Genomic DNA, 22,921 nt, shown 5'->3' with positions numbered 1-22,921 from the left:
ATTTTATTTTTGGGTCTTATTGATAAATCCATATTTCATCATCTGTCATGATCAACCAAACACACTTTGATTGCCCATTTTTGAATCTCTAATTATTTAGTGGCACCATTTCACGTGAGGTTTCTTCTGTAAGTCTAACAATAAATATGGAATCCATTGATGTGACATTTCTAACATTTAGCTGTTTGTAGTTGAGATTTTTATTGCTGATAATTCAATGCTTAGACTGAACTCTATATCTTTATATATTACATGTGAATCTATCTTACCATAGTCTTGATACAGTTCCTGTGTTTTCTGTGACTGTCATTACAGGAGGATCACTTTTGGCTTTGTCTTTGAGAGTCATCCTGCCATGTCAGAAGTTACCGAGACACTTACAAATGAAACTAACTGAAGTCTGAGAAAGCATTTGCAAACACTGTAACAATTGTTGCAGTGTTTTCAGAGGCTTTCTCAGGTTTATTTTAAAATTGTAAAACACCATTGCTGAAAATGCTCTCAACTCAATTTCATTACCAACCTCTGACAAAAATTCTCTCTCTCTTTCTGTTCCAGATACATTTTTTACCTACTAAATGAGTTTCTCTATTAAACACAGCAAACTGCAATAAAGCAAATTATGTACTGTACTTTTCTCATATCTGAAAAATTTCAATGTCACCCATGTATTTATATTTGAATGATAGTAAACATAAAAAATATTATGAAAAAACTGGATATTAAAATAAAACACCGGATTCTTTGAAGTAAATATTTAGAATTATGACTCTGATTGTATGTATAAATTATAATATCAAATATCAACATCCATAACACACCAACACCAGAGTAGTAGTCAAATGACACATACGAATCACAAAAATTGTCAAGTAAATAATTTTACAAATAATTTATTAATACTTATCTGGGGTTGCAGAAAGTGAATCAGCAATTTCAATAGCCATGTGACCTAAAATTATATTTACGAAATAGATTTGTATCTCGGGCATGGCTGCAGAAAGTTGGTCAAGAATTGAAAGTGGTTTTATAAGAAAAGAATGTTGGGTGTGTACCGAATTTACAGGAAAAGAACAACACAGGCGTGTACAATATAAGCTGCGATAAACTTAAGAAAAGAAGCATACAAATTTCAGCATTGGATAGTGTACTTTTGAAGAAAATTAAAACAGCAAAGCAATGGTAAGTATTTAAAATAATATGGTTTATAATTTAGATTTAAACTCTTATAGTATTTAAATTATTTTAAATATTTTCATTTAACAGGCAACAGGAGGTAATACAAATTTTGGAGCAACAGGCAGTGATTTTCCAGTAAGTAGTATTTAAAATAATATAGTTTATAATTTAGATTTTAATTTTTATGATTTTAAATATATTTTATTTAACAGCCAACAGGAGATAATTTTGAGGAAACAGACATGGATGCTTCAGTAAGTAGTATTTAAAATAATATAGTTTATAATTTAGATTTTAATTTTTATGATTTTAAATAAAATATAGAGTATAATGGATTTGATAAATCAAAATGAAGTCAACGCAGATACTCTTCGGCACGCTATGAGTAGAGTTGAAAACTCTAAAAAGTTAGAATTATTAGTAATTCCTCAGAAAACAGCGGTGCCGAAGAAGTTGCGGAACGAAGTTGACAGGGTGATTCGGATTGCAACAAACAGGGGAATACAAGTTAGGGGTTTTTTTTTTTTTTAAATTGTTGATAAATAACAAGGTAATTTATATACAGGCATCTATAGAACAGTTTAATAAACTAAAAATGGAAGAAGAATTTGAAGAAGAAATAGAAGATGATTACAAAGAAAGAACAAGAAGAGTGCGATAGGATCATTCAGATAAGAGAGGAAAAAGTAAGTTTTTTTTTTTTTTTTTTTTTTTTTAAAAAAAAACGAATAACAAGGTAATTTATATACAGGCATCTGTAGAAGAAATATTTGCCAAACAAAAAATAGAAGATGGACAGTATATCGAATGGGGAAAAGAAAACAGAGAAGAATTGGAGGGGTATATGTATTTTATGAGACAAGAAAGAAAAAAAAAATATGGAAAGAGAAAGGGAAAGACAAGAAAGAGAAAGGGAAAGACAAGAAAGAGAAAGACAGGAAAGCGAGTGAGAGAAGCGGGGTCTGCACCGTATACAGGCTGCGATGTTAAAAGAATATTATGATTATTTGGGTATGAGCAGCCAGGGGGGAGGAAATTCATAGACTCCTCCTCAACCTCCCCCTCCCTCCCACTCCCTGAAGTTACCTATATAATGTTCATCCCTGCATCCGAGAACATTATATAAGAAGCCCCCGACTTAAAATGAATTGTAAGTATATTTTTCTTATATATCTATATTTAATTAATAATATATATATATATAAATAGGGAAAATGTTTTAGATTTCGGTACTTTGGATTTGGATTCGGGTGCATTAGATTGGAATACTTCATATTCAAGATGTGAGTAATAAATATAATATTTAAAAATAATGCATATATATTTATTTATTTATTTAATTCATATTAATATAAAATAGATTTCAACCCTTGCAATGTATGGAGGGATAATGTCGGAGTAATTATAGACTTTGAAGCTTTCACAATATATGGCATGGACATACCGTTTAACCGATTAAGTGTCCTGTTTCAGGAAAAAAAACGCTCGAAAGTTTATGTTGTTATTAAATATTAAAGCAAAAAAGTTCATTTTAATTTTAAAAAAAGTTTTAACCAGTTTTTGTGTTTGCGCCTCGGATGGTTCCTAAACGGTGTCTTTCCCTTGCGATAGCCAACTTTACAGGGGCATCCCATCCTGCAATGTCGGCTTCACCGTATAGGTTTCGTGATTTGCTGGGAAGCTGCCGTTCGTGGGTAAAGTAGGTTAAAAATAATTTAAAAAATGAAACATGACAAAACATAAAATAAAAATAAATTTAATGACATAAAAGATATTTAAAAATATATATAAAAGATACAATAATAAAATACAAAAATTGAATCATAAAAATACAATAATATAATATAAAAAAGAAAATACAATAGGGAAAAGATGAAAAAAATATAAAAAATTGAAAATTTGACTATAAAAATAAATGAGAGTAATGATTTATGATTGTTTGTATATGTTTGTAACTGATAAAGTATCTCCGAGAAGGCATGGCTTTTTGCATGAAAATTCCCAACCCACAAACCCGAATCGATGCTTATTTGTTGAAGAATTGTCAATTAGCTATAACCTATCAATTACAGCTCAAAAAGCATGGTGAATGAAGGTTTGTTTCATCCAATAAACAAAAGAAGGTTGTTCTATAGATATAACATGGGAAGGAGGAGTTTTGTACAAACTGTAATCAAGTCTGTAGCGATCTAAGCTTTCATTTGCTTTCTTGTATGTGTCTTTTCACTGTCTCAATCAATAAATGTTTTTTCACCACCTCCGGACCATAAATATTTTGCGTAATACCGTCCTCTCCCATTTACAAAGCAATTAGAGGTGAGGAGGCAGATTATTGGCTGATAAAATCGATAGTCAACTTCTTTTACACTGTAGTTGGTTACTTTCTGTCTATGTGGATATTAGATCAACGAATCAGACACCTCTGGAAACAGTAGAGCTCAAATTTCCACTAAGTGCCATCCCTCTCAGGCTAGTCTTTGAAATATCTAAACAATCGCTATAAAATTGCTTGTTTCTATCGTTTTTTAGCTCTATGTACCTAATTTATTGTTCTTAGAGAGTATTTAGGTGAGTAAGCATTATTTTAGAACTGTGAAGTTATAAATTATTTGGGAAAGTGAACATTTCCCCTTGCTATTACATAATATGAGAAAATATGTAAACAATCGCCAGCAAAATTGTGTAGTATAGTCGATTATTGTAAAAATCGTCTAAATAATATAAAAATAATGTTTCTTATACATTATTGCTAAGAAAACTTGTGTTGACTTCGACCCTTAGATGACTCATCTACTCCCCTCCTAGGAGAGTAATTAGAGAAGTAGTGTGAAAAATGACAATAACTTCTCACTTGCTGTAGCTAGAAAGCTGTGGTTTTCAAAGAACAGATGTGTGTGACTAATAAATCTACGATATTTTAGCGAATTTCTATAAATAAATACATTTTTTTTTTTTTTTTGGGAAATTTAAAATTTTATTATAATTTTAAATTCATGACAAACAAAATACAAAACTACAAAAAACTGTAATATGATTTTGCTAGAAAAGAAAAAACAGACTGAATGTAGTGCGAATTTGAAGCGAGGTACCACATTTGAAACAATACTTGCATCCATAAAAGTGCTTCTCCCACAAAACACCGTGTTTTTGATAGAAAAACGCAGAGTTCTTAAAAAATATTCTGTATATAAATATTTTTCATTAGCTTATTATCAGAGAAGGGTTTTATCTGTCCTACATTGCTTGAACCACACTAACCCTGGAGTTTTTCATGAAGAGAGAAATAGTATATTGTAAACAATGACATTTCACACCATGAGGCTATAGAAGGGTGCAGTTCGTTTAGTACAGAAGAGAATTTTTACATAAGTACAATTTCTTATATCACAATAATACTTATTCTATAATTATTAGTTTCTAGCTTTATATGCTGACATAAAAGCTTTACATAAAACTCCCACAAAAAATTGGAAATAATTTATAATACACCATTTTATAAAATGAATTTCTAAAATATTTTATTATGTATTATTTAGAAACTTGTTATTTTTCATGTAACACAAAACTGGCAAGGAGACACTTGACACTTGCTTCAGTAAATACACAGCTGGATGACCTTGAGAACAGCTGATTGTAAAGTTTTGCGGGATGTTCCAAACAATGCCTGAGGAAGGGGGAGTAGGTTTTCTACAAATCTGAACTAGTTACTGTAAATACTCGAATGTATTTCGTTATTTACTGATAATTTTTTTACTAGGTTTTTCTTATTACTTATATTATATGGTACATTAACCTAACATTGTTTTTTGTGCTTTACAGAAAAAACACCCACAAAAAGTTATAAAAAATTTTAATACACCAAATTATGAAATACAATTCTAAAAAATTTTAATATAAAATTTTATTTCCTTGATTATGTATTATTTAGAAACAAATTATCTGTCACATAACAAAAAATCGCAGCGGATCACGTGACGCGCGCCACAGTTCGGTGTAATAAGCTTATCGTCTTTGAAAACAGCTGGTTGTTGATGTGGGCGAGTTATTCTCAAGTAAGTTTCAGGGGAAGACCAGTTTCTAGCCAGATGTGCTTCAGTTACCGTAAATACTCAAATAGGTGACGAAATTTTCGGTCATTTGTAATGTTTCTATAGGAGGGGACCAAGAAAATGGTAAAAAAAAACCCACTTCTATTGGATGTTTAATTTTAAAATTTGCTGAGGTCATAAAAATCATCCAATAGAATACGAAATGATCTTTTTCCGAGTAATATAGCGCATAGAACGTTAACGAGAGATTTTTTCATTGTTGCTCGAGTATACTCGGGCAAGGAACTACGCAAGCGTGCGTCTTGCCCGAGTATACTCGGGCTAGGGACTTAACACGTTAATACGTTATGTAGACAACTTGGTTTTGTGGCACAAAACTCGAATGAATATCAAAAAATTGAATTTTATAATGAAATAATTACTTTTAAAGATTTAAGTTTTGCTAATAAAAAAAATGTAAGATTTGGCAATTATTTACATGGTTTATATTTAGCATATGAAAAACAATATTTCAGAAATTGGGAAAAAAGTGATAATGTGTGCAAAATTTTATATAATTTATTTTTAAAATATAAATTTTTTTACTATAAAGGAGGAGAAATTGAAAAAAATTACTTGAACTTAACTTCAGAAATATACAATGTGAATATTCCATATTTTGATCTTGAGGAATGGGGAGTGCCCAAATCTTCAAAAATTCGGGTTCCATGTCCCCATCATACTAAAATATATCTCGCATTATTGTCATGCTCCGAAGAACTGGAATATAGAGAGGCCATGTCCTCATCATCATGAAATATACCCACATATATGTATGCCACCAAATGCCTTATTTTACGGGAAAATTTGCCCATTCCACACCCGGTTTACACAACATTGCAGCTTATGTGATGTTTTTTCGTATAAAGCATTTATGATCGAGCAAGGTAAGTACAGTGTACATTATTATTATTATCATATAAAAATTGGTAAATGTGATTATATATATTTTTTTATTTATTTTGTACAGGTTTCTGGCAATAACTGCATTTTGAATAACTGTATGTTTTTGAAAAATAAAACAATTTTTTATATTTTAAATATTTTTATTCATTGAATTACAACATTGATTATACATTATAGTCGGTGGGCGTGCCAAATATAGATGTTGTTCAGCAAATTTCTTTACAAATTCATCATTATAAAATTTATCAGTTATACTCAGTTCTTTTAAACATTGGTTTCTATTCATTTTATATAGAAAATACAGACAGAAAAATCCACAATTCATCGAATATAAACTCTGATGAACAATATTATTCCAACAGCAATTTTTGGAATTTCGTTTAACAAATGTAATAATTTTTGGTTTTGTTGGTTTCATTCCATAACTATCGTAGTAAAAACAGGTTTTTCCATCGAAAAATGCAGATACCCAATGACTTCCAGGCTTATTTTTTTCGTCTAGATTAATTATAAATGATTTATATTTACCGATGCAAACGGGTAAATCATCAGATGCAAAAACTCCTCCGAAAGTTCTTTTAATTTTTTGGTCACTGGAGGCCAATTTCCATAACGTAATAGTATTCATTAGTAATCTACAAATACTGTCCTTGAGTGATCAATTTCAAGAGTGTTATTATATTCAAGTAAACAAATAACGTTTACAGTTTCTAATATAGCGGTTGCAAACTTTAATTCAATTGATATGTTTCCTTGTTCGCTTACACTAATATGCGATTCTGATGCCGAACGATCGGGAGAAAGATCAAAAGAATATAAAGTATAGCCATCTTTGTAATCCCGGTAGGATATATTTGTAAATTTATGGTGATTAATACATCCTATATCTTCAAATAATGATATAAAATTTCTTGCGTATATGCTATTTGTATAATCAGGAGTGTACGGTTTTGATGGGATCATTTGGTTGTCTTTTAATAGACATATATAATTTAAATTGTAATTTTTAAAATTGAAAGGATTATATTTTACATTTCCATTAAATGCGGTATTAGAAACTAAACCGATAGTCATTCTATAAGGTAATTGCCCAATTACTGCATTTGAGATATTAGTAGACTGTATTCCGCTACTTAAAGTAAAAACTTTTATATCTGCTCTTCGAAATGGCATTTTTATGACACCCGTTTGCAATGCTTTTTCTATGCCTATTTGAACAGATGAACTAACATCTACTTTGTTAATTTTTAAAGATGCATTTTTAATAATAATTTTATAGTTATCATTAGATGCCATTAAAGCAAAATTATCCTTAGATCTTTCCAATTTAATTCTTAAATCTACGTTATTAATTAACAATTTAGGTTGATGCGACAAATCAATATGTAATCGTCCTACTAAATCTATTAGTTTACTTTGTTTAGCAACATTAAATCTTTTAGTCAATCCCTCATTATTTTCTTCTATCGAATCCATATATTGCGCAGTATCTTTATAAAATAATGCACTTGTTAAAAATGTTTTTTGAGCATCCTTTGAATAAAATAATAGGGCATCTAAAATCGCCCGATATGGAGTAATTAACATTTGAAATAATTTGCTTGTCGTTTAGAAAAACAGTACATTGTGAAAACAAACTATTTAAAAAATAATTAACAGGTGCAACTTTTTCATCAGCTCCCACATCTGTTCCATCCTTTTTGGCAATTTTTACTTGAACATGCAGATAAATTGAATGTAAGTCGATATAATTTTCACCAGAACCGGATACATAAAATTCAATAGGTGCACGACTGTCAGAAATTGTCGCAATTGGGTGAACTATAACTTCCGATGTACTGTCAATAGCGAGTTGAGTCGAAACGGTACTAAATAAATCCAACTCACTTTTAGTGCAGGGGCACGAATGGGGGTCCATTTTCTCATTCGGTAAATATATCTTGTACTTTCCGTCTTTTATTCTGTGACTGAACTAATCTTCTCAATCGTTTTCTTTTTATACCCGATCCACCTTGTACTTTTTTAACTATATCATCTTTGATTTCGCTGCCGATATTTTAAATGTGCTTTTGTCGACTCTTTAAATGATTTTCCCACAATTACATCTGATCCAATGCTCGTGGCAAGATTTAATACTTTTCGTCCCAGATATTTTCCAACTTTACTAAGAATAGGAATAGATTTACGAAATAAATCTCCAAAAAATCCATAACCACGTTTTATTTGGGGGCCTGAAAAATAACCTCTTCCTCCTTCTATACGGTGTCTGAATAATAAATCGGGAGTCCATACGGTGCCTCCTGCTTGATTGCAGTAAATAATTTATACAAACTTTTGGATCGAGCTTCATTTTGCCCCTCTCAAAGACAAACTAATGCAAGCAAATAAAATTAGGCTATATTTATAACTGTTTAAAAGACAAAATTAATATTGTTTTTCCTCCAAAAAAAACAATCTCTTTTCCACCCACAGATCTCAGTTCGATTTCTATAGTATCAATATAATTTTTCTTTAACGGAAAATACAAAGGTGTTGGGTAAACTCTATTTATCTGTTCTTCTTTCTCAGTCATAACTGGTATAACTCTTAATAGTGGTGCAGTTATATCTCCGACATGATGAGAAGCAATAATATTTGAATAAATAAAAATTTCCGAAATTCCTGCGGACATTTCAATAGGATAGTGACTTATATATTCACCGGATGGAAATTTTACAGTTGTGAACCCAAGAAAATCTTTTAATTCATTTCCAAATTCTACAGAAATATTCAATGGAACTTTTAAAATAACCTTATTATTTGGTAGTAATGCTAATTTTACATGTTTAAAAATTCCTAGAAATTTTTCAGGAGACAAATATAACCCAATAGGAATAAACATCTTTTCATCTCTATAAGTTTTCTTAATTACTTGTTTTTTTCTATTTTTTTCCACAAAAGTAAAAAATTGTCTGGAGTAATCGTGTGTTGATAATCGAAAATTATAAATTGAACTACCCCTTAATACAATATCTTTGTTGGGTAAATTTAGCATATAAAGTAATTTTGACGAATGATCTACAGTGACATGCAACTCATGCACATCTTTTACATTTATATTTAGAGTTTGATTATTTTCGTCAAAAATAAATTTGGCTAATTTAGAATCTGTTATTTTAACTCCTTATTCACCGAATTTTCCCCGTAAAAATTTAAATTAATGATTAAGAATAATTAAAAATAATTAAAAAATAATAAAAACGAAAAAAAAACGAAAGAAATGTGTTAATTTTGAAGAAAAAGCTTCAAAGTACAATTTCCTTTTTCTCGCCTATCCGCGAAATCTGACACTGATGAGTCATTGTTTACACAGCTGGATGACCTTGAGAACAGCTGGTGTCGTCTTTCGCGGGACATTCTCATGAAACTCTCGGGAGGAGAAGGGTAAAAAGTAGGGTGAATACTAGATGGTGGTATATTTCTAAATATTTTTTTTTAATTACGATTTTAATTGATATTTCCGACCCCCCCGACTTAATTAAACGTAATTATAAAAAAATCTATTAATTAAAAAAATTAAAAAACTATTGGATGTTGTTTTTGACATCAGAAAATAGCTTTAAATAACTTTACCGAAGTAAAATCGACGCACTAGAAGTTTAGAAGGATGAATGAAGTTCCAGAAAAAAATCCCATAAAAAAACAATTAAGCGTTAATTACGGTCATTAAAGGTTAATTAAAATCGCAATAAAATTTTTTCGCGCGGGTAAAAATTTTTCAAAAAATTTGGAGACTTAGAAAACATTCCAAAGATCAAAAAATTTTTTTCCGGGTCCCAAAGTACCGTTTTTTTGTAAAGCTATAAAATTTTGCCCGAGTTATCTCGGGTTTGGACGTCTATGCACGTCAATGGTCGTTAAGGGGTTAATTATATTTTCATTTATTATATTAATCAATTTCCTTTTATCATCTGTAGTAGCACCTAATGGAATCATATACGATTTATCTGGCAGTAGCTCATCTTTTTCTTTTACAGTTTCTTCAAATGTAACAACGTAATCATTATTATGATTAGATATATTAAACCAATTTCTTGGAATAATAACTTCTGTAAGTCCAACACTCCAATTTCCATGTAAATTAATAGGGGGAATCATTTTCACCATAAAACGGGACTGTGTATTCCCAGGAAACAAGTCCATACTTGCATTACTTATTAACGTTACGAAAAAGTCTGATTGCATCATTTTGTTACCTTTTGTAATTCTTCGGTATAGAACCTTCCTTCTAAAATCTCGTTAGTGTGTATCTTTTAATATGTAAGTCGGAGGATGCGATAGAAATCGATCGTGAATAACAAATATTTCCTTAGTCCACCCAGCCAAATATCCACGACCTAAATGTTTTACATATTTTCGAAATTCGAACTAAATCACTAATATTACATTTAAATTTACTTCTCCTTTTTATACCATATAGCTTACCAAAAATTGTACTTTAATGCAATGGACCAACTTCAGATGGAGCCATCCCGATACTTCTATGAAAACTATTATTATATCCTTTTACAATATCGTTTAATTTATCAATATATTGATAAGAATTACGATAAGTAAATAATCTATATATTTTATTTCGTAAAGTTTTATTTAATCTCTCAACCACAGAGGCTTTAGTATCTGAATGAGTTGAATAGTGATTTATTTTATATTTTTTAAACAAATTTTTTACTAATCTATTATAAAATTCTGTTCCTTTATCAGTTTGTACATTTTTGGGAATATTTTGTTTAAAAATAATCTGAAATGCCTCTGAAACAGATTTATTTTTTTTATCCTTTATTGGCACAACGTAACAATATTTACTAAATACATCAATTCCTGTTAATAAATATTTTATGCCCTTATTTTATCGGGAAAATTGCTTTAACACAATTAAATCAGCCTGCCATAAATCATTAGGATGAAAAGCTTTAGTTTTTCTTCGAGAATATTTAACTCTTACAGGTTTATGTAGAGAATAAACAGGTTGAGAAGATAACCATTTTTTGACAGTAGATCTCGATAAATTAGAAGCTTTAACTAGTTTACTCACTCCTCCAAATGATGCCGAAGATTTCGGGTTATAGTATATTGATTTCAATAGTTTCTCCATTCAGGACTCTTCTTCCTCTTTTTCGATGACTTTTTCCACTGGTAAAATACTCTTGGAGAAATTGTAGAAAAAATTTCTTCAGGACTTTCGACGGGTGTCAGTTGATATCTTGGTTTTTCGCCTATTTCGGGTAGAGTTGCCAAACCTTTATTTCCTATCCATTCTCTGGGAACATTTAATTTCCTTACAGCTTCCCAAAAAACGTTAAAGCCAACTGAGAGATGGCATTTTTCGATTTCTCATTAAATGGGAAATTAAATCCACCATATTACTACCCACAATGGGGCTGCCACTAACTGTTAATTCACCCTTTGTATTCCATCTGTAATGATTTTGTCTCAATTTGTCAATTATGTGAGGAATATATTTTTGATATAGTTGTGGTACAGATATAGTTATTTGTTTAATAAATGCATTCTCACCATTATCGTCAGCAGCAGGTTTTTCTTTGAGTGATTCCGGCAGTTTTTCATTGGATACAACGGACACTCTGACCGGCTCTTTCGGTTTATGGACAATTCTCTGATATCTCGAAATCAACTGACTTAATAATTTGACTTTACTATCGTCAGATAAATCAGTACTCTCAAGTAATTCTTCGATACTATTTCCAATTCTTATTTCAGGTTTAATTTGATACGCAGCCAACAATTTGGGAGGAACCAGTGCCATTTGCTTCGCCATTAAATTCTTTTTCCTATTACTTTACCAATTAATCCTCCTGCCATAGACAAAAGTGGTGCCAATAGAAGAGGAAGGAATCCGCCAGATTGATTAACCAAAATTTTTATTTTGGTATTTAAAGGGACGTGTTTTTCACTTAATTTCCTAATTATTTTTTTATATTTTTGTAATTTATGAACATTAGTGGGTATATTTCCCCTCCGCAAATTATCACATATTTCGCACAAAACTTTAACTTGATTGGGAGTAGCCTCTTTCAATATTGCTCTTCGTTGAGAAGGAGTAGTTTTGGCTAAAAATGCTAGCATATGATAATTTTTCTTTACATTTTTCATTTTATCGGTAAGTATATCCAAACAATACCTTGTTCATCCGGAAAACACGAATCGAATCCCGCACCGAAAGTTTCTTGTCTGTTTTGGGATGAAAATCCAATAACAAATAACCAAAATCCTTCTCTGTTGCTTTTTTATGTGCATCCATAAAAAAATTACATTTTCCTGCAAAAGCTTGTCTGCCCAAACAACTTACTTGACTTTCGTCCCGATTATTTTTAAATAAAATCAAATAATGTGTATTTAATGTTATATCTCTCATAATTCTATTTTTTGGAAACAAATTTTGCATTATCAAGATCACACTTACATTATAATGGTGGGACTCTGTTGTAAACAGAAACGCAGTTTTTGAACCCAGTTCGTGCATCAAATCATCAATTATTACCAAATCCCATCCTTATACAGATTCAGGTAAGCCATACATAAATGTAATTTCTTTTTCGTCTTGATAAAACAGCAAATATACAGAATAACACCATAAAATTTTTTTAAATGATTTATCATAAATTTTGCAACGAATAATTTTTCTTACTAATGTAGTCTTTCCACATTGTGACGGTCCAGCAATTATGCAGTTACTTGGATGTTTAAAATACATATCAATCGATTTTATGAACTTTAGTAAATTTATAATGTCTTGATCCACAATTTATCTCTCTAAATATTAATATATTCTTTTTATTCTTTTCAACATAAACTTCCCTCATAACATCCAAACATTCCTCGAACGAATGATATAAGTTGTTACTAACTTCGTTAATTCTTCCATCATCATCAACAATTACAAAACCAAATTTTCCATCTCCTCTCCATATTTCTCCGTTAACTTTAAAATAACGCAAAACAATAGGAAAACTATCAGGAATATCGAAAGAAAAATTATTTACCTCAGCAATGCAGCTATCGAGTGACTTGTACAAACGCGGAGAAACAGAATAATTTCTGTTGCTGTCGTAGGTAATAATAAAACCGTATGCTTCCATGACCGATCCTAGCATTAAAATAAATTCTACCATATCTTAAAATTTAATTTATATCAAAATTCAACCAATCACAAGATAAGTATTAATAAATTATTTATAAAATTATTTACTTGACAATTTTTGTGATTCGTATGTGTCATTTGACTACTACTCACCAGGGATGTAACTCAACACCTTGTCTGCACCTGTTACCAGTGCATTCTGTGAATAATAAAGTTTATCACTAATGTTTCAAACTGATAATAGTTCTTTTTCAGGTAAAATGTACTGAATAACTAATGGAACACACAATTAGAATGTAAATATTCAAATTAAATCGAACATATGCCTGATGAAAGTCGTTATGAAGGACATGCGCATTTCGTATGTAGATAATGGCCATTAAAGGTCAGCATCCATAAGGGCCTGCCATGCCACCGATAAATTTAGCTCATCTTTTTGGTTGATGCACGTGGCATTGTGGTTTGCTCTGACCCATCATTTGATTGAGTGTTACCATCACTCACTGCACCCTTTTGCCACCCATACAACCATCGACAATGGAACGGACAGTGAAACTCGTGTCTCTGTCACATTTAACCCCTACATTAAATCATTGTACACTGAAATTGTTAACAAACACCACATGTGGATAACATACAGGAGATGTCCCATGATTTTTGACATCCTCCGCAATGGGAAAGACTCTCCCAAACATAACAGACTCCCTGAGGTTTACTCTGTTCCTCTAAAAGACAACAGATGTGACAGGGACCTCATTTATATCAGATCAACCAAATGACCCTTAGCAACCAGAATATGTGAACACTGTGCAGACCTTCAGCTTGGGAGACATAACACAGCCCTTGCTATTTATGTCTCTGACCCTGATATTGAGACCGCATTTAAACAAGCCAAGGTCATCATAAAATGGTTAGAAGTCATATCTATTTATAAAGCAAACCACAACGCCACATGCATCAACCAAAAAGATGAGCTAAATTTATCGGTGGCATGGCAGGCCCTTATGGCCATTGACCTTTAATGGCCATTATCTACACATGAAATGCACATATCCTTTGTAACAACTTTCATCAGGCATATGTTCAATTTAATTTGAATATTTACATTCTAATTGTGTGTTCCATTAGTTATTCTGTACATTTTACTTAAAGAAGAACTATTTATCAGTTTGAAATGTTAGTTATTATTCACAGAATGCACCAGTAACAGGTACCAGACAAGGTGTTGAATTATAATATCAGATGGTTACAGTTAAAGTATCTCTAGAGAACTCTATAGCCACAATGAAAAAGCAGAATGGTACAGTCTAACTTGTTTATAACGTCATCGGATGTAACGACAACCCTAATATAACGTCAAATTTTTATTGGTTCCACGATTTTACTATACTAGATAATGTTAAAAAACCCACTTGTAACAACATAAAACCCTGTTTTAACGTCATATTTGAAGCACTCTCAAATTTACAAAATTAGGTTACGAATGTTATTTAACAAAAAGTACTAAGTGTTCGGTCCCTAGGGTCAGTCCACTTCCTAGAATGACTATGGGTGGTACTCTCACCACCTGACTTCGGTGGGGTGAGATTCGCCACCCCTTTAAATGACATGACAATGCGTTAGTCTGCATAGTTACTCGTGTTGTAATTTAGCGTCAAGTCAGATAAAATGTCTAGCTTAAAAAGGAAAGCATTAATGTTATACTGCAAAGTAGAAATAATTAAAGCAGTTGAAGGTGGAAGAAAATAGGCAGATGTATGCAGAGACTTTGGTTTAGCAAATTCTACAGTATGCACAATAATAAAAAACAAAGAGAAAATTTTGAAAAGTTTTCAAGATGGCAAGGGACAAGTGAAAAAAATTAAGTTATGTGAAAAAGTCAATATTGATGCCGCTTTAATTAAGTGGTTAAACCAATGCAGAAGTTCCAACTTACCACTAAATGGACCGATATTAATGGAAAAAGCAGAAGAATTTGGACGACTACTAGGCGATACTAACTTTAAATGTTCTAATGGATGGCTAAACCGTTTTAAACAAAGACACGGCATAAGTTTTGGGAAAGTGTGTGGAGAAGCAAAAAGTGTAAATTTACTGGACGTTGAAAACTGGTTGAGAGATGTGTGGCCTAAATTAAGGGGAGAATATGCAGATGAAGACATCTATAATGCAGATGAAACTGGGATATTTTACAAACTTTTACCAGATAAAACATTTAAATTTAAAAACGAAAAGTGTGTTGGTGGAAAACTTGCGAAAGATAAGATAACAGCTTTTGTTTGCACTAATATGACTGGTACAGACAAAAGAAAACTTCTTGTAATAGGAAAATCAAAAAATCCAAGATGTTTTAAAAACATAAAAACACTACCAGTAAATTACAAAGCCAACAAAAAGTCATGGATGACGTCTGAGATTTTTGAAGAAGAAATTCGAAAATGGGATAAAGAACTTATTGGTAAACGAAAAAAAGTTTTACTCCTTGTCGATAATTGCCCAGCACATCCAATTTTAGAAAATTTAAAGAACATTAAACTTGTATTCCTTCCTCCGAATTGTACTAGCGTACTTCAACCAATGGATCAAGGAATTATAAGAAGCCTTAAATGTCATTTCAGAAAAATTCTGTTACAAAAACTTATAACAAATATGGAAGATAAAAATAAAACGGCAATTTCTTTATTAGATGCAGTTGATTTTTTGGAAAAATCTTGGTTTAAGGTTAGTTCGCTAATAATAAGAAACTGTTTTCGCCATGCAAAATTGTGTAACAGTCAAACAGCTATTACATTTATGAAAGATGACAATAATGAGGACGACGACATTCCTCTATCAGACTTAATTTAAAACACTTCAGAGTTCAGAAAACAGCAAATTTTTATCATCTGCTGCTACTGAATATCAGAGTGTAGATGAAAATTTAATAACATCCAAATTTTATACAGATGCAGATATTATTGAGCAAATTAAATCTTCAGACGAAAAAAATGTGGCTGATGATGATGATGATGAAAGATGATGAAACATCAGACAGAGAAACTGCAGTGCCGTCAACCAGGGAAGCACGTAATGCAATAAGATTATTGAAAATGTTTTACAGGTCTCAGAAAACTTCATCGGAAATAATGAACAAAACCTACGACTTAGAAAATGACATTGATAAAAAATTTTTAGGTGAAAAATGCCTACAATCTAAAATAACTGACTTTTTTTAAGTGAATATTTTTATTGTTTCTTTTTAATTGATATACATTAATTTAACCTTTTGTTGCCTTTTGATTTGACATTATTCTCAAAACCAGAAGTGCCGCCATTATCGAAACTTGAGACAAATAAAAATTTCTTATAAAAGATAATTTTTGAAATTTTTAATTACATCATTGTAAATTTAGAGATAATAATGTAAATAAAGTTTATTTAAACATTTAGTTTGCACTTTTATACATATGATATTAAATTAGATGGATTTTATAATAGATTCTTAAACGCACTTGGTACTTTTATGGGACTGAAATTATGACCCTGCAGATAACGACACTCGGTTATAACGTCAAAAAACTACCAGTCCCATGGATGACATTATAAACGAGTTAAACTGTATTAAACTTTGTATACTATTCAAGGCATGAGGAGAAGGATTACATGATAAAAACTTTACTTCCTAAATGTGTCAATAGGTGGAATATGTTATTCTACAACATAAAACACCATATGGAGGAGACACAAAAAGAAATAAAGACAAATCCAAAATGCAATTTCAAATTATCACCACAGCCTGAAAGTTATTCATTGTTTATTCACAAAGTTTGAAGATGTTGCTGACATTGCAGTTGAGATTCAAAGAGATTACCATTGTTTTAGTTCAGAAAGTCCTTTAAAACAAGAAATAACTACTGTCTATTAGCATTAAACAGTTTTATTATAACATCAATGCATGCACTTTCAACATTTTATCAATGTTATCTTCAGGTGAAGAACATAACTTTGGAACATTATGATAAATTTTTAAAAAAGCAATGTTAAATATTTGAAAATGAAATACAAATTTTCTAATGCAATGTTAAATATTCAAAATGGAATTTGAATTTTCTAAGTTAAATTTAAACTAACATAGGCACAAGAATGGTATGTGCATATAACAATAAAATTAGATAAAGTAATAAGATAAACATTTACATGTCATTAGTAAATTTAGAATTATGACAAATAGATCATACCATGACAACTTAAATATTAAATACCTAAATTTTTTAAAAGTGATACCAAAATTCTTGGAAGATCCAATGTAGATTTATTACTGGGTTCCAATTTTTCAATAAATAACACCTCCTAGATAAAACTAACTTTTTGTCAACACATTGCATTAGCAGCAAAGTCTCATTCCATTTCAGTACATAATTTCTATTCCCCACACTTCTAGAAAGTTCTGTAGTGCATTTGTTACAGATATCGTTCTGGTTTTCAGTAAGACAGATTTGTAATTTTCTTGTCGCGGCCCCAATGTAAAAAATATTTACATTGCTATGTGATTGTTGTAATGGAACCAAATAAACTTCTGATTTTTCTAGTGTGGAAAATACATCTCTGTCATTGCAGAAGAGCGTGCACAAGGTTATTTGCAGTTTAATTGAAAGAATAAGCCCACAATTCTTTAAAATTTTGGTAATGCATATTGAAATGGGCCTTAGGTTTGGAATGGAAAGAGTTATAAATGTAAGCTTCTCTCTTTCTGCAATCAACGCTGTGGGTGGGAAGAGTGACATATGTACCCAGTCATTGATATGTTTAAATTTTGCATGCATATAGCCCATTTTGCAGGTTGCTGTTGTTATAATCTATGATTTTTTACATATTAAGTAGTGAGAGGATGGAAGCCCTACAAATAAGTGCAGCAATGGCATTGTTAAATTAAATTAATATACCCTGGTAGTTGGAAGGATGTGGCAGGTATTAACTATATTTACGATGCACACCATAGCTAATGACTGTGGGAGTTCTATAAATTAGTAAATTTGGAAAACTAATTTTTTCCAACTGATTTGAGTTAACCAGGTTTCACTATATTCATACCACATTAGAAAAAGCCTTTAATAAAAAAAGGCAAAAGTGTTTGGTTTTCTTCTATTATTTGTATCTAACATACTACTGATGAGTTAGTTCAGTTCTACTGATTAATTAAAATTGATGATATATGAAACTGTTTCATTTTTACATTTGTATTTAAAAAATTATTTGTGTTTAATAATTTTAAAATTAATTAAAGAATTTAACCAGAAATTTTATTAAAATAATTTTGGAAATTTTTTAGCACAATTTGCTTATTTTCAAGAAACTTACTGTCTTGAAGTACTTGATTCAAATCTCTTTTAAATACAAAAATCTTTTATGGCTTTCCAAATTGGTTACATATTAAATTCAAATTAAACAAAACTTTTTAAAATATTAATATAGTGTAAATTATATGGTTGTAGATTATGTTCAGAAGCAAAGATTGACTCAAGTTTTAGCTGAAATAACTTGATAATGTTATCTTGCTATATAATTATAGTATTTGCAGTTTAGATTACATGTCAGTTAATTTTTTCACTTAGATTTTTGTAAGATTTCTAAAAATTAGCAATATTTTGATTGATTGTTTGAATTTTCATATATTACAATGCTAGATTTTAAGAAAATTTTAATGTAATAACCAGTTACAGTGCATATCCTTGCAGAAAATTGCTAGAACACTTTTTTGTATTGCTAATACACTTTTTAATTGTGATGTGTCTTGTTTTATGCAGAATAGCTTACAGTGTTTGTTTTTGTTTGTAGTGCAGATTTACTATATCTGTGAGGCTTCATCCTCCCTTTTCACAGGAAAAAGTCAATTCTTCTACAGAAAGATAGTTTATTATATATTATTATGTATTAAATTAATATTATTTGGTAAATAAAACAGAAACCAAAATGTGATAAAAACATTTTTGTCCTTCAATAATCAACCTGTTCCAAAAATAATGTGAGACCTTATTTGATTAAAATAACAGATGGATTTTAATTTCAAACCATCCAATAGGACATTTAAATTGTTTCATTCATTCAATTATATTTAGAAAAACTACATGAAGATTTATTCTACTGTTAACTTCTAACTTGAAAGTTATTTAATAATAATTTAAATTTTATATAAATATGACTTTAATTACATAAAATGAATTTCTGCACTGCAGAGTTTAAGAAATGAAGTAAATAAATCAAAACTGTAATGAAATCTTTTTTTAGTTTTGCCTTCATTAGCAAAATTGAGGAAAATAATGCTATTGTTTGTAAACAAAATGAAACATTTCAGTCAAACAAGGGCTATTATTTTAAATATATGTAAATTATTTTTATCCTCAAAATTTACTTTAAGTTTTATAGTAATGAAAAAACTAACAGTTTGTAGATTATTAGAATAACAATTATTGAACTACAGGTCTTTATTGTCAAGATTCTCTGAAATGACATTATTTTGTAGATAGGAGATAATTACTGAAAGTTTATCAGCTTTTCAGATGCAAATTCAAATAGAAATGTTTAATATCAATTAAAGTGTGAATTGAATATATAGAAAATGAATGGGAGAAAACTAAAAGATAAGTTTTATATATATGCATAGTTCTTGGTTTTGGGAAAAATCAAAATTGAAAATTAATATCTGTGGCGCACAAAAGATTTTTCATGTTTTTTAAAGACCCTCTTGATAACTTGGATAAACAAAAACTGCAATTTAAAATCAATATATAACACCATTGCATCTGCTTTCAAATGATCTTTTTAAACACTGTTAACCATTTATCCACACAAAATTATAGTAATAAAGTTTGCCATATGTTTGAAATTTTTAATTTATTTCACTATTTATTTTATTATTAGAGCAGGACCAATATCTGCAGCTTTAGACAAAGGAGCTGAAGTAGTAATAACAGGACGTTGTGTTGATAGTGCAATAGTACTTGGTCCACTTATACATAATGTAAGTTTATATTTAATTTATTGTTTATTGTATATAATATATGATTAAAATGGGATAATAAATGATTTATTACATAAAACATGTAAGGTGAATTCCATAAAGATGAAGGTATTAATGTAGTCAGAAATAATGCTTTTGGACAAAATAATTGAATTTCTAATCAATTTATAATAAATTTCATAATTAATTTTAATTTTAAAATAAACAATAACTTTTTATCACAGTAATAATAAATTGACTAATTCTGTCAACTGAATTTTTACTTGTGATTATGAATTAAATTATAATATCTTTTATTCATTGAAAGAAATTAAAAAATCCAGGACAAAATATATATTTCAAAATGTAAAAAAATACAAAGTTGAAGACTTCTAAACATCCATTCGCAATCACTGGAACACAATTAACACTGGTGGAGTCGACCTTTTATGGGCTCTTTGTCACCTGTACTTATGCAAATTGTTTAAAAGTTTCTGCAGCAAAGACTTCAAATGATTTTTTTTTTTTGTATTCTTTATCACAAGTCTTCAATATTGTATGTTTTTACATTTTTATAGCTATTATTCTGTTTTATTAAAGTTAGTAATAGAAACTGAATAAATGCTAATTTTTTTTTTCTTAATAGATTTATCATTATTAATATACAGTATTGTGTGTTGCATAATTTGTATAAAAAATTTCAATTAGTAAATTTATTTATTTATGAAAATATGTAATTTTTTGAGATTTGTTTTTTTGAACCTGTTACAAAAAATTTGACTTTTGAATTTTATTTGAACTAGTATATTTACTGAAAGTACAAATATAAAATATAGTATAGTATGTTGGCTAAAAAAATAATTATATTCAGAATTTAAGATATAAATAAGTAAAACATTTCATATATAATAAAAATTTAATATGTAATATTATAGAGAGAATTATATCACATTTAAAATTTTTCTTTCAATTTTGTTATTTATGAAAATTTATAATCTAAGAACAAACTTTTCAGTTCATAAAAGAACAAAACTTATCACAAATTAAAAAAATTAAAGAATATCAGAGAAGTAATAATTCATAAATATATTTTTTTAGAATATCTAATTATCGCCATTTTGTCTAAGTGTACTATTTAATAATTTTTTTAATTTTTTAATTGCATTTTTTATTTGTTTTGTTAATATACTTGCTTGTTGCATCAATTAACAGTTGGATTATATGGTCAATGATATTGTATTCAAAGCAAATGTTTGTTATCTTTAATGCAGTTAATCAAAACAGTTATTTGCATAATAGAATTGATAAAGTTGCTCATAAATCAACATAAACAGTCATATTTGAATATTTGATAACTGAAGAAATAACAAAAAGCTTATTTAATTTGATATGCAGTTTTAATTAAAATATTTTGAGAAACATGATTAAAAAATCCAGCAAGTTGCTTAACTTTCCTGGCAACATTTGGCAGTGCCGGCTTTTATGATATTTTATTAAAAAGAACTTTTTTTATTATTAATTATTATAAAATGGTAAAAAACTTAATTTTGAGGGTAGAGATGAATTTTATAAAAAATTGCAAATGCTAATAATGAGAAAAATCTTTAAGTCTAACCCTAGTCTAGATATGACATGTGACTTCCTCTATCACTCCATCCCTTGACCTTTAATCACCAAAATTTAATAGCATCAATGCCTTTAGTACACAAATTTTCCTGCAAAATTTCAGAAAATTTTGACAAAAAGTACAAGTTATTAAGCTTCAAAGTGCGTGAACAAAATTTTGCCTTCCCCCACACACACTACATACAGAAAAAAAACCTGAATTTTTTTTATTTCTCAACGTTTCAAGGTGCCAAGTCCAAAAATGTAAAAATCTTGGTGGATCATTTTCTTGACTGATTGCCGTGTTTTCCCTCTGTTATATGTAACAGCTGGGAAAGTAAAATTTAAATTCTTTATTATTTCAAAAACAGACATTTTATTTGAATAAAGAAAATATGTAAATTTATATGAAAAATAAAATATTGGACATTTTTTATTGTATTTAAAATATTAAAAAGTTTGTGCAGGTTTTATAAATTCTGCTTTTTATATTCTAGTTTAAATGGAAACTTGATGATTGGGATAAGCTGGCATCAGGCAGGTAAGCTGATTTAAATATTTGTAATTTATCAATGAATAACTGCTTTTTAATTTTGTTGTTTATACTTAACTTTAGCTCAAAATAGCTGTTTTATGAAAATATATAAATATATATACAAGAGTAATTTTTTATAGAAAACCTCTCTTGTAAATTAAATTGTAACTTAGTGTAAAAAAAGCTGCAATTGATCCCGGACAGGTCCAAACTGTCACTAAATTCGCAAAAATCAGTAATTTAAAAAGAATTTAATTGTTTAAAAGGAAAAAATATTTGTAGTCCGACACCCTTTGTTTATATTAAAACTGTGGCACAGAGTCATAAATTGTGAAAGAAATGTTGTCCATTTCTGATTGAAAGGTTGAATTCAGCTTTGAGTTTGACCTTTCCTACGCTCCAGGTAGGAGTCCCGTTACACTTAGTTATGAGGGACCAGCCACTTGGAAGGTGCAGATGAGGAAGATCATCCAATCAGAATGGCTGATCGA

General features: G+C 29.6%; 3 protein-coding genes and 1 long non-coding RNA gene across 5 annotated transcripts in view; all 4 read left to right on the top strand.

Annotated features, from left to right (window-relative positions):
- The window catches only part of LOC136988719 (uncharacterized), an 86,801-nt gene that overhangs the window by 15,015 nt on the left and 48,865 nt on the right, over window positions 1-22,921 (top strand). For both annotated transcript variants that reach the window (XM_067286673.1, XM_067286674.1), the window contains exons 5-6: window positions 20,212-20,311; window positions 22,393-22,436. In XM_067286673.1, the coding sequence (XP_067142774.1) occupies window positions 20,212-20,311; window positions 22,393-22,436 (144 nt within the window). The remainder of the gene's footprint in view (window positions 1-20,211; window positions 20,312-22,392; window positions 22,437-22,921) is intronic.
- LOC136988741 (uncharacterized) lies at window positions 1,031-2,725 on the top strand. The gene is made up of 8 exons (XM_067286705.1): window positions 1,031-1,182; window positions 1,267-1,314; window positions 1,392-1,433; window positions 1,504-1,686; window positions 1,745-1,865; window positions 1,931-2,329; window positions 2,403-2,462; window positions 2,540-2,725. The coding sequence occupies exons 1-5, from the start codon at window positions 1,180-1,182 to the stop codon at window positions 1,838-1,840; spliced, it is 372 nt and encodes a 123-aa protein (XP_067142806.1). The 5' UTR covers window positions 1,031-1,179; the 3' UTR covers window positions 1,841-1,865; window positions 1,931-2,329; window positions 2,403-2,462; window positions 2,540-2,725.
- LOC136988819 (uncharacterized) lies at window positions 5,587-6,308 on the top strand. Its single transcript, XR_010882809.1, has 2 exons — window positions 5,587-6,154; window positions 6,238-6,308. It is a non-coding gene; the product is annotated as an uncharacterized lncRNA (long non-coding RNA).
- LOC136988749 (tigger transposable element-derived protein 4-like) lies at window positions 14,621-16,320 on the top strand. Its single transcript, XM_067286712.1, has one exon. It carries the CDS (start codon window positions 15,271-15,273, stop codon window positions 16,159-16,161), a length of 891 nt encoding a protein of 296 aa, XP_067142813.1. The 5' UTR covers window positions 14,621-15,270; the 3' UTR covers window positions 16,162-16,320.

The sequence above is a fragment of the Centruroides vittatus genome, unplaced genomic scaffold (assembly GCF_030686945.1).
Source record: "Centruroides vittatus isolate TY-2023 unplaced genomic scaffold, ASM3068694v2 scaffold_386, whole genome shotgun sequence".
NCBI classification, from domain to species: Eukaryota; Metazoa; Arthropoda; class Arachnida; order Scorpiones; family Buthidae; genus Centruroides; species Centruroides vittatus.
This window is presented reverse-complemented; position numbering and strand designations above follow the sequence as displayed.

Bases quoted from the DNA above. Each gene is read 5' to 3' on its own strand.
- LOC136988741 (XM_067286705.1), top strand. The intron at 1,315-1,391 runs GTAAGTAGTATT...TTTATTTAACAG, and splicing joins CAACAGGCAGTGATTTTCCA to CCAACAGGAGATAATTTTGA. The intron at 1,434-1,503 runs GTAAGTAGTATT...AATAAAATATAG, and splicing joins AAACAGACATGGATGCTTCA to AGTATAATGGATTTGATAAA.
- LOC136988749 (XM_067286712.1), top strand. From the start codon at position 15,271: ATGGAAAAAGCAGAAGAATTTGGACGACTACTAGGCGATACTAACTTT.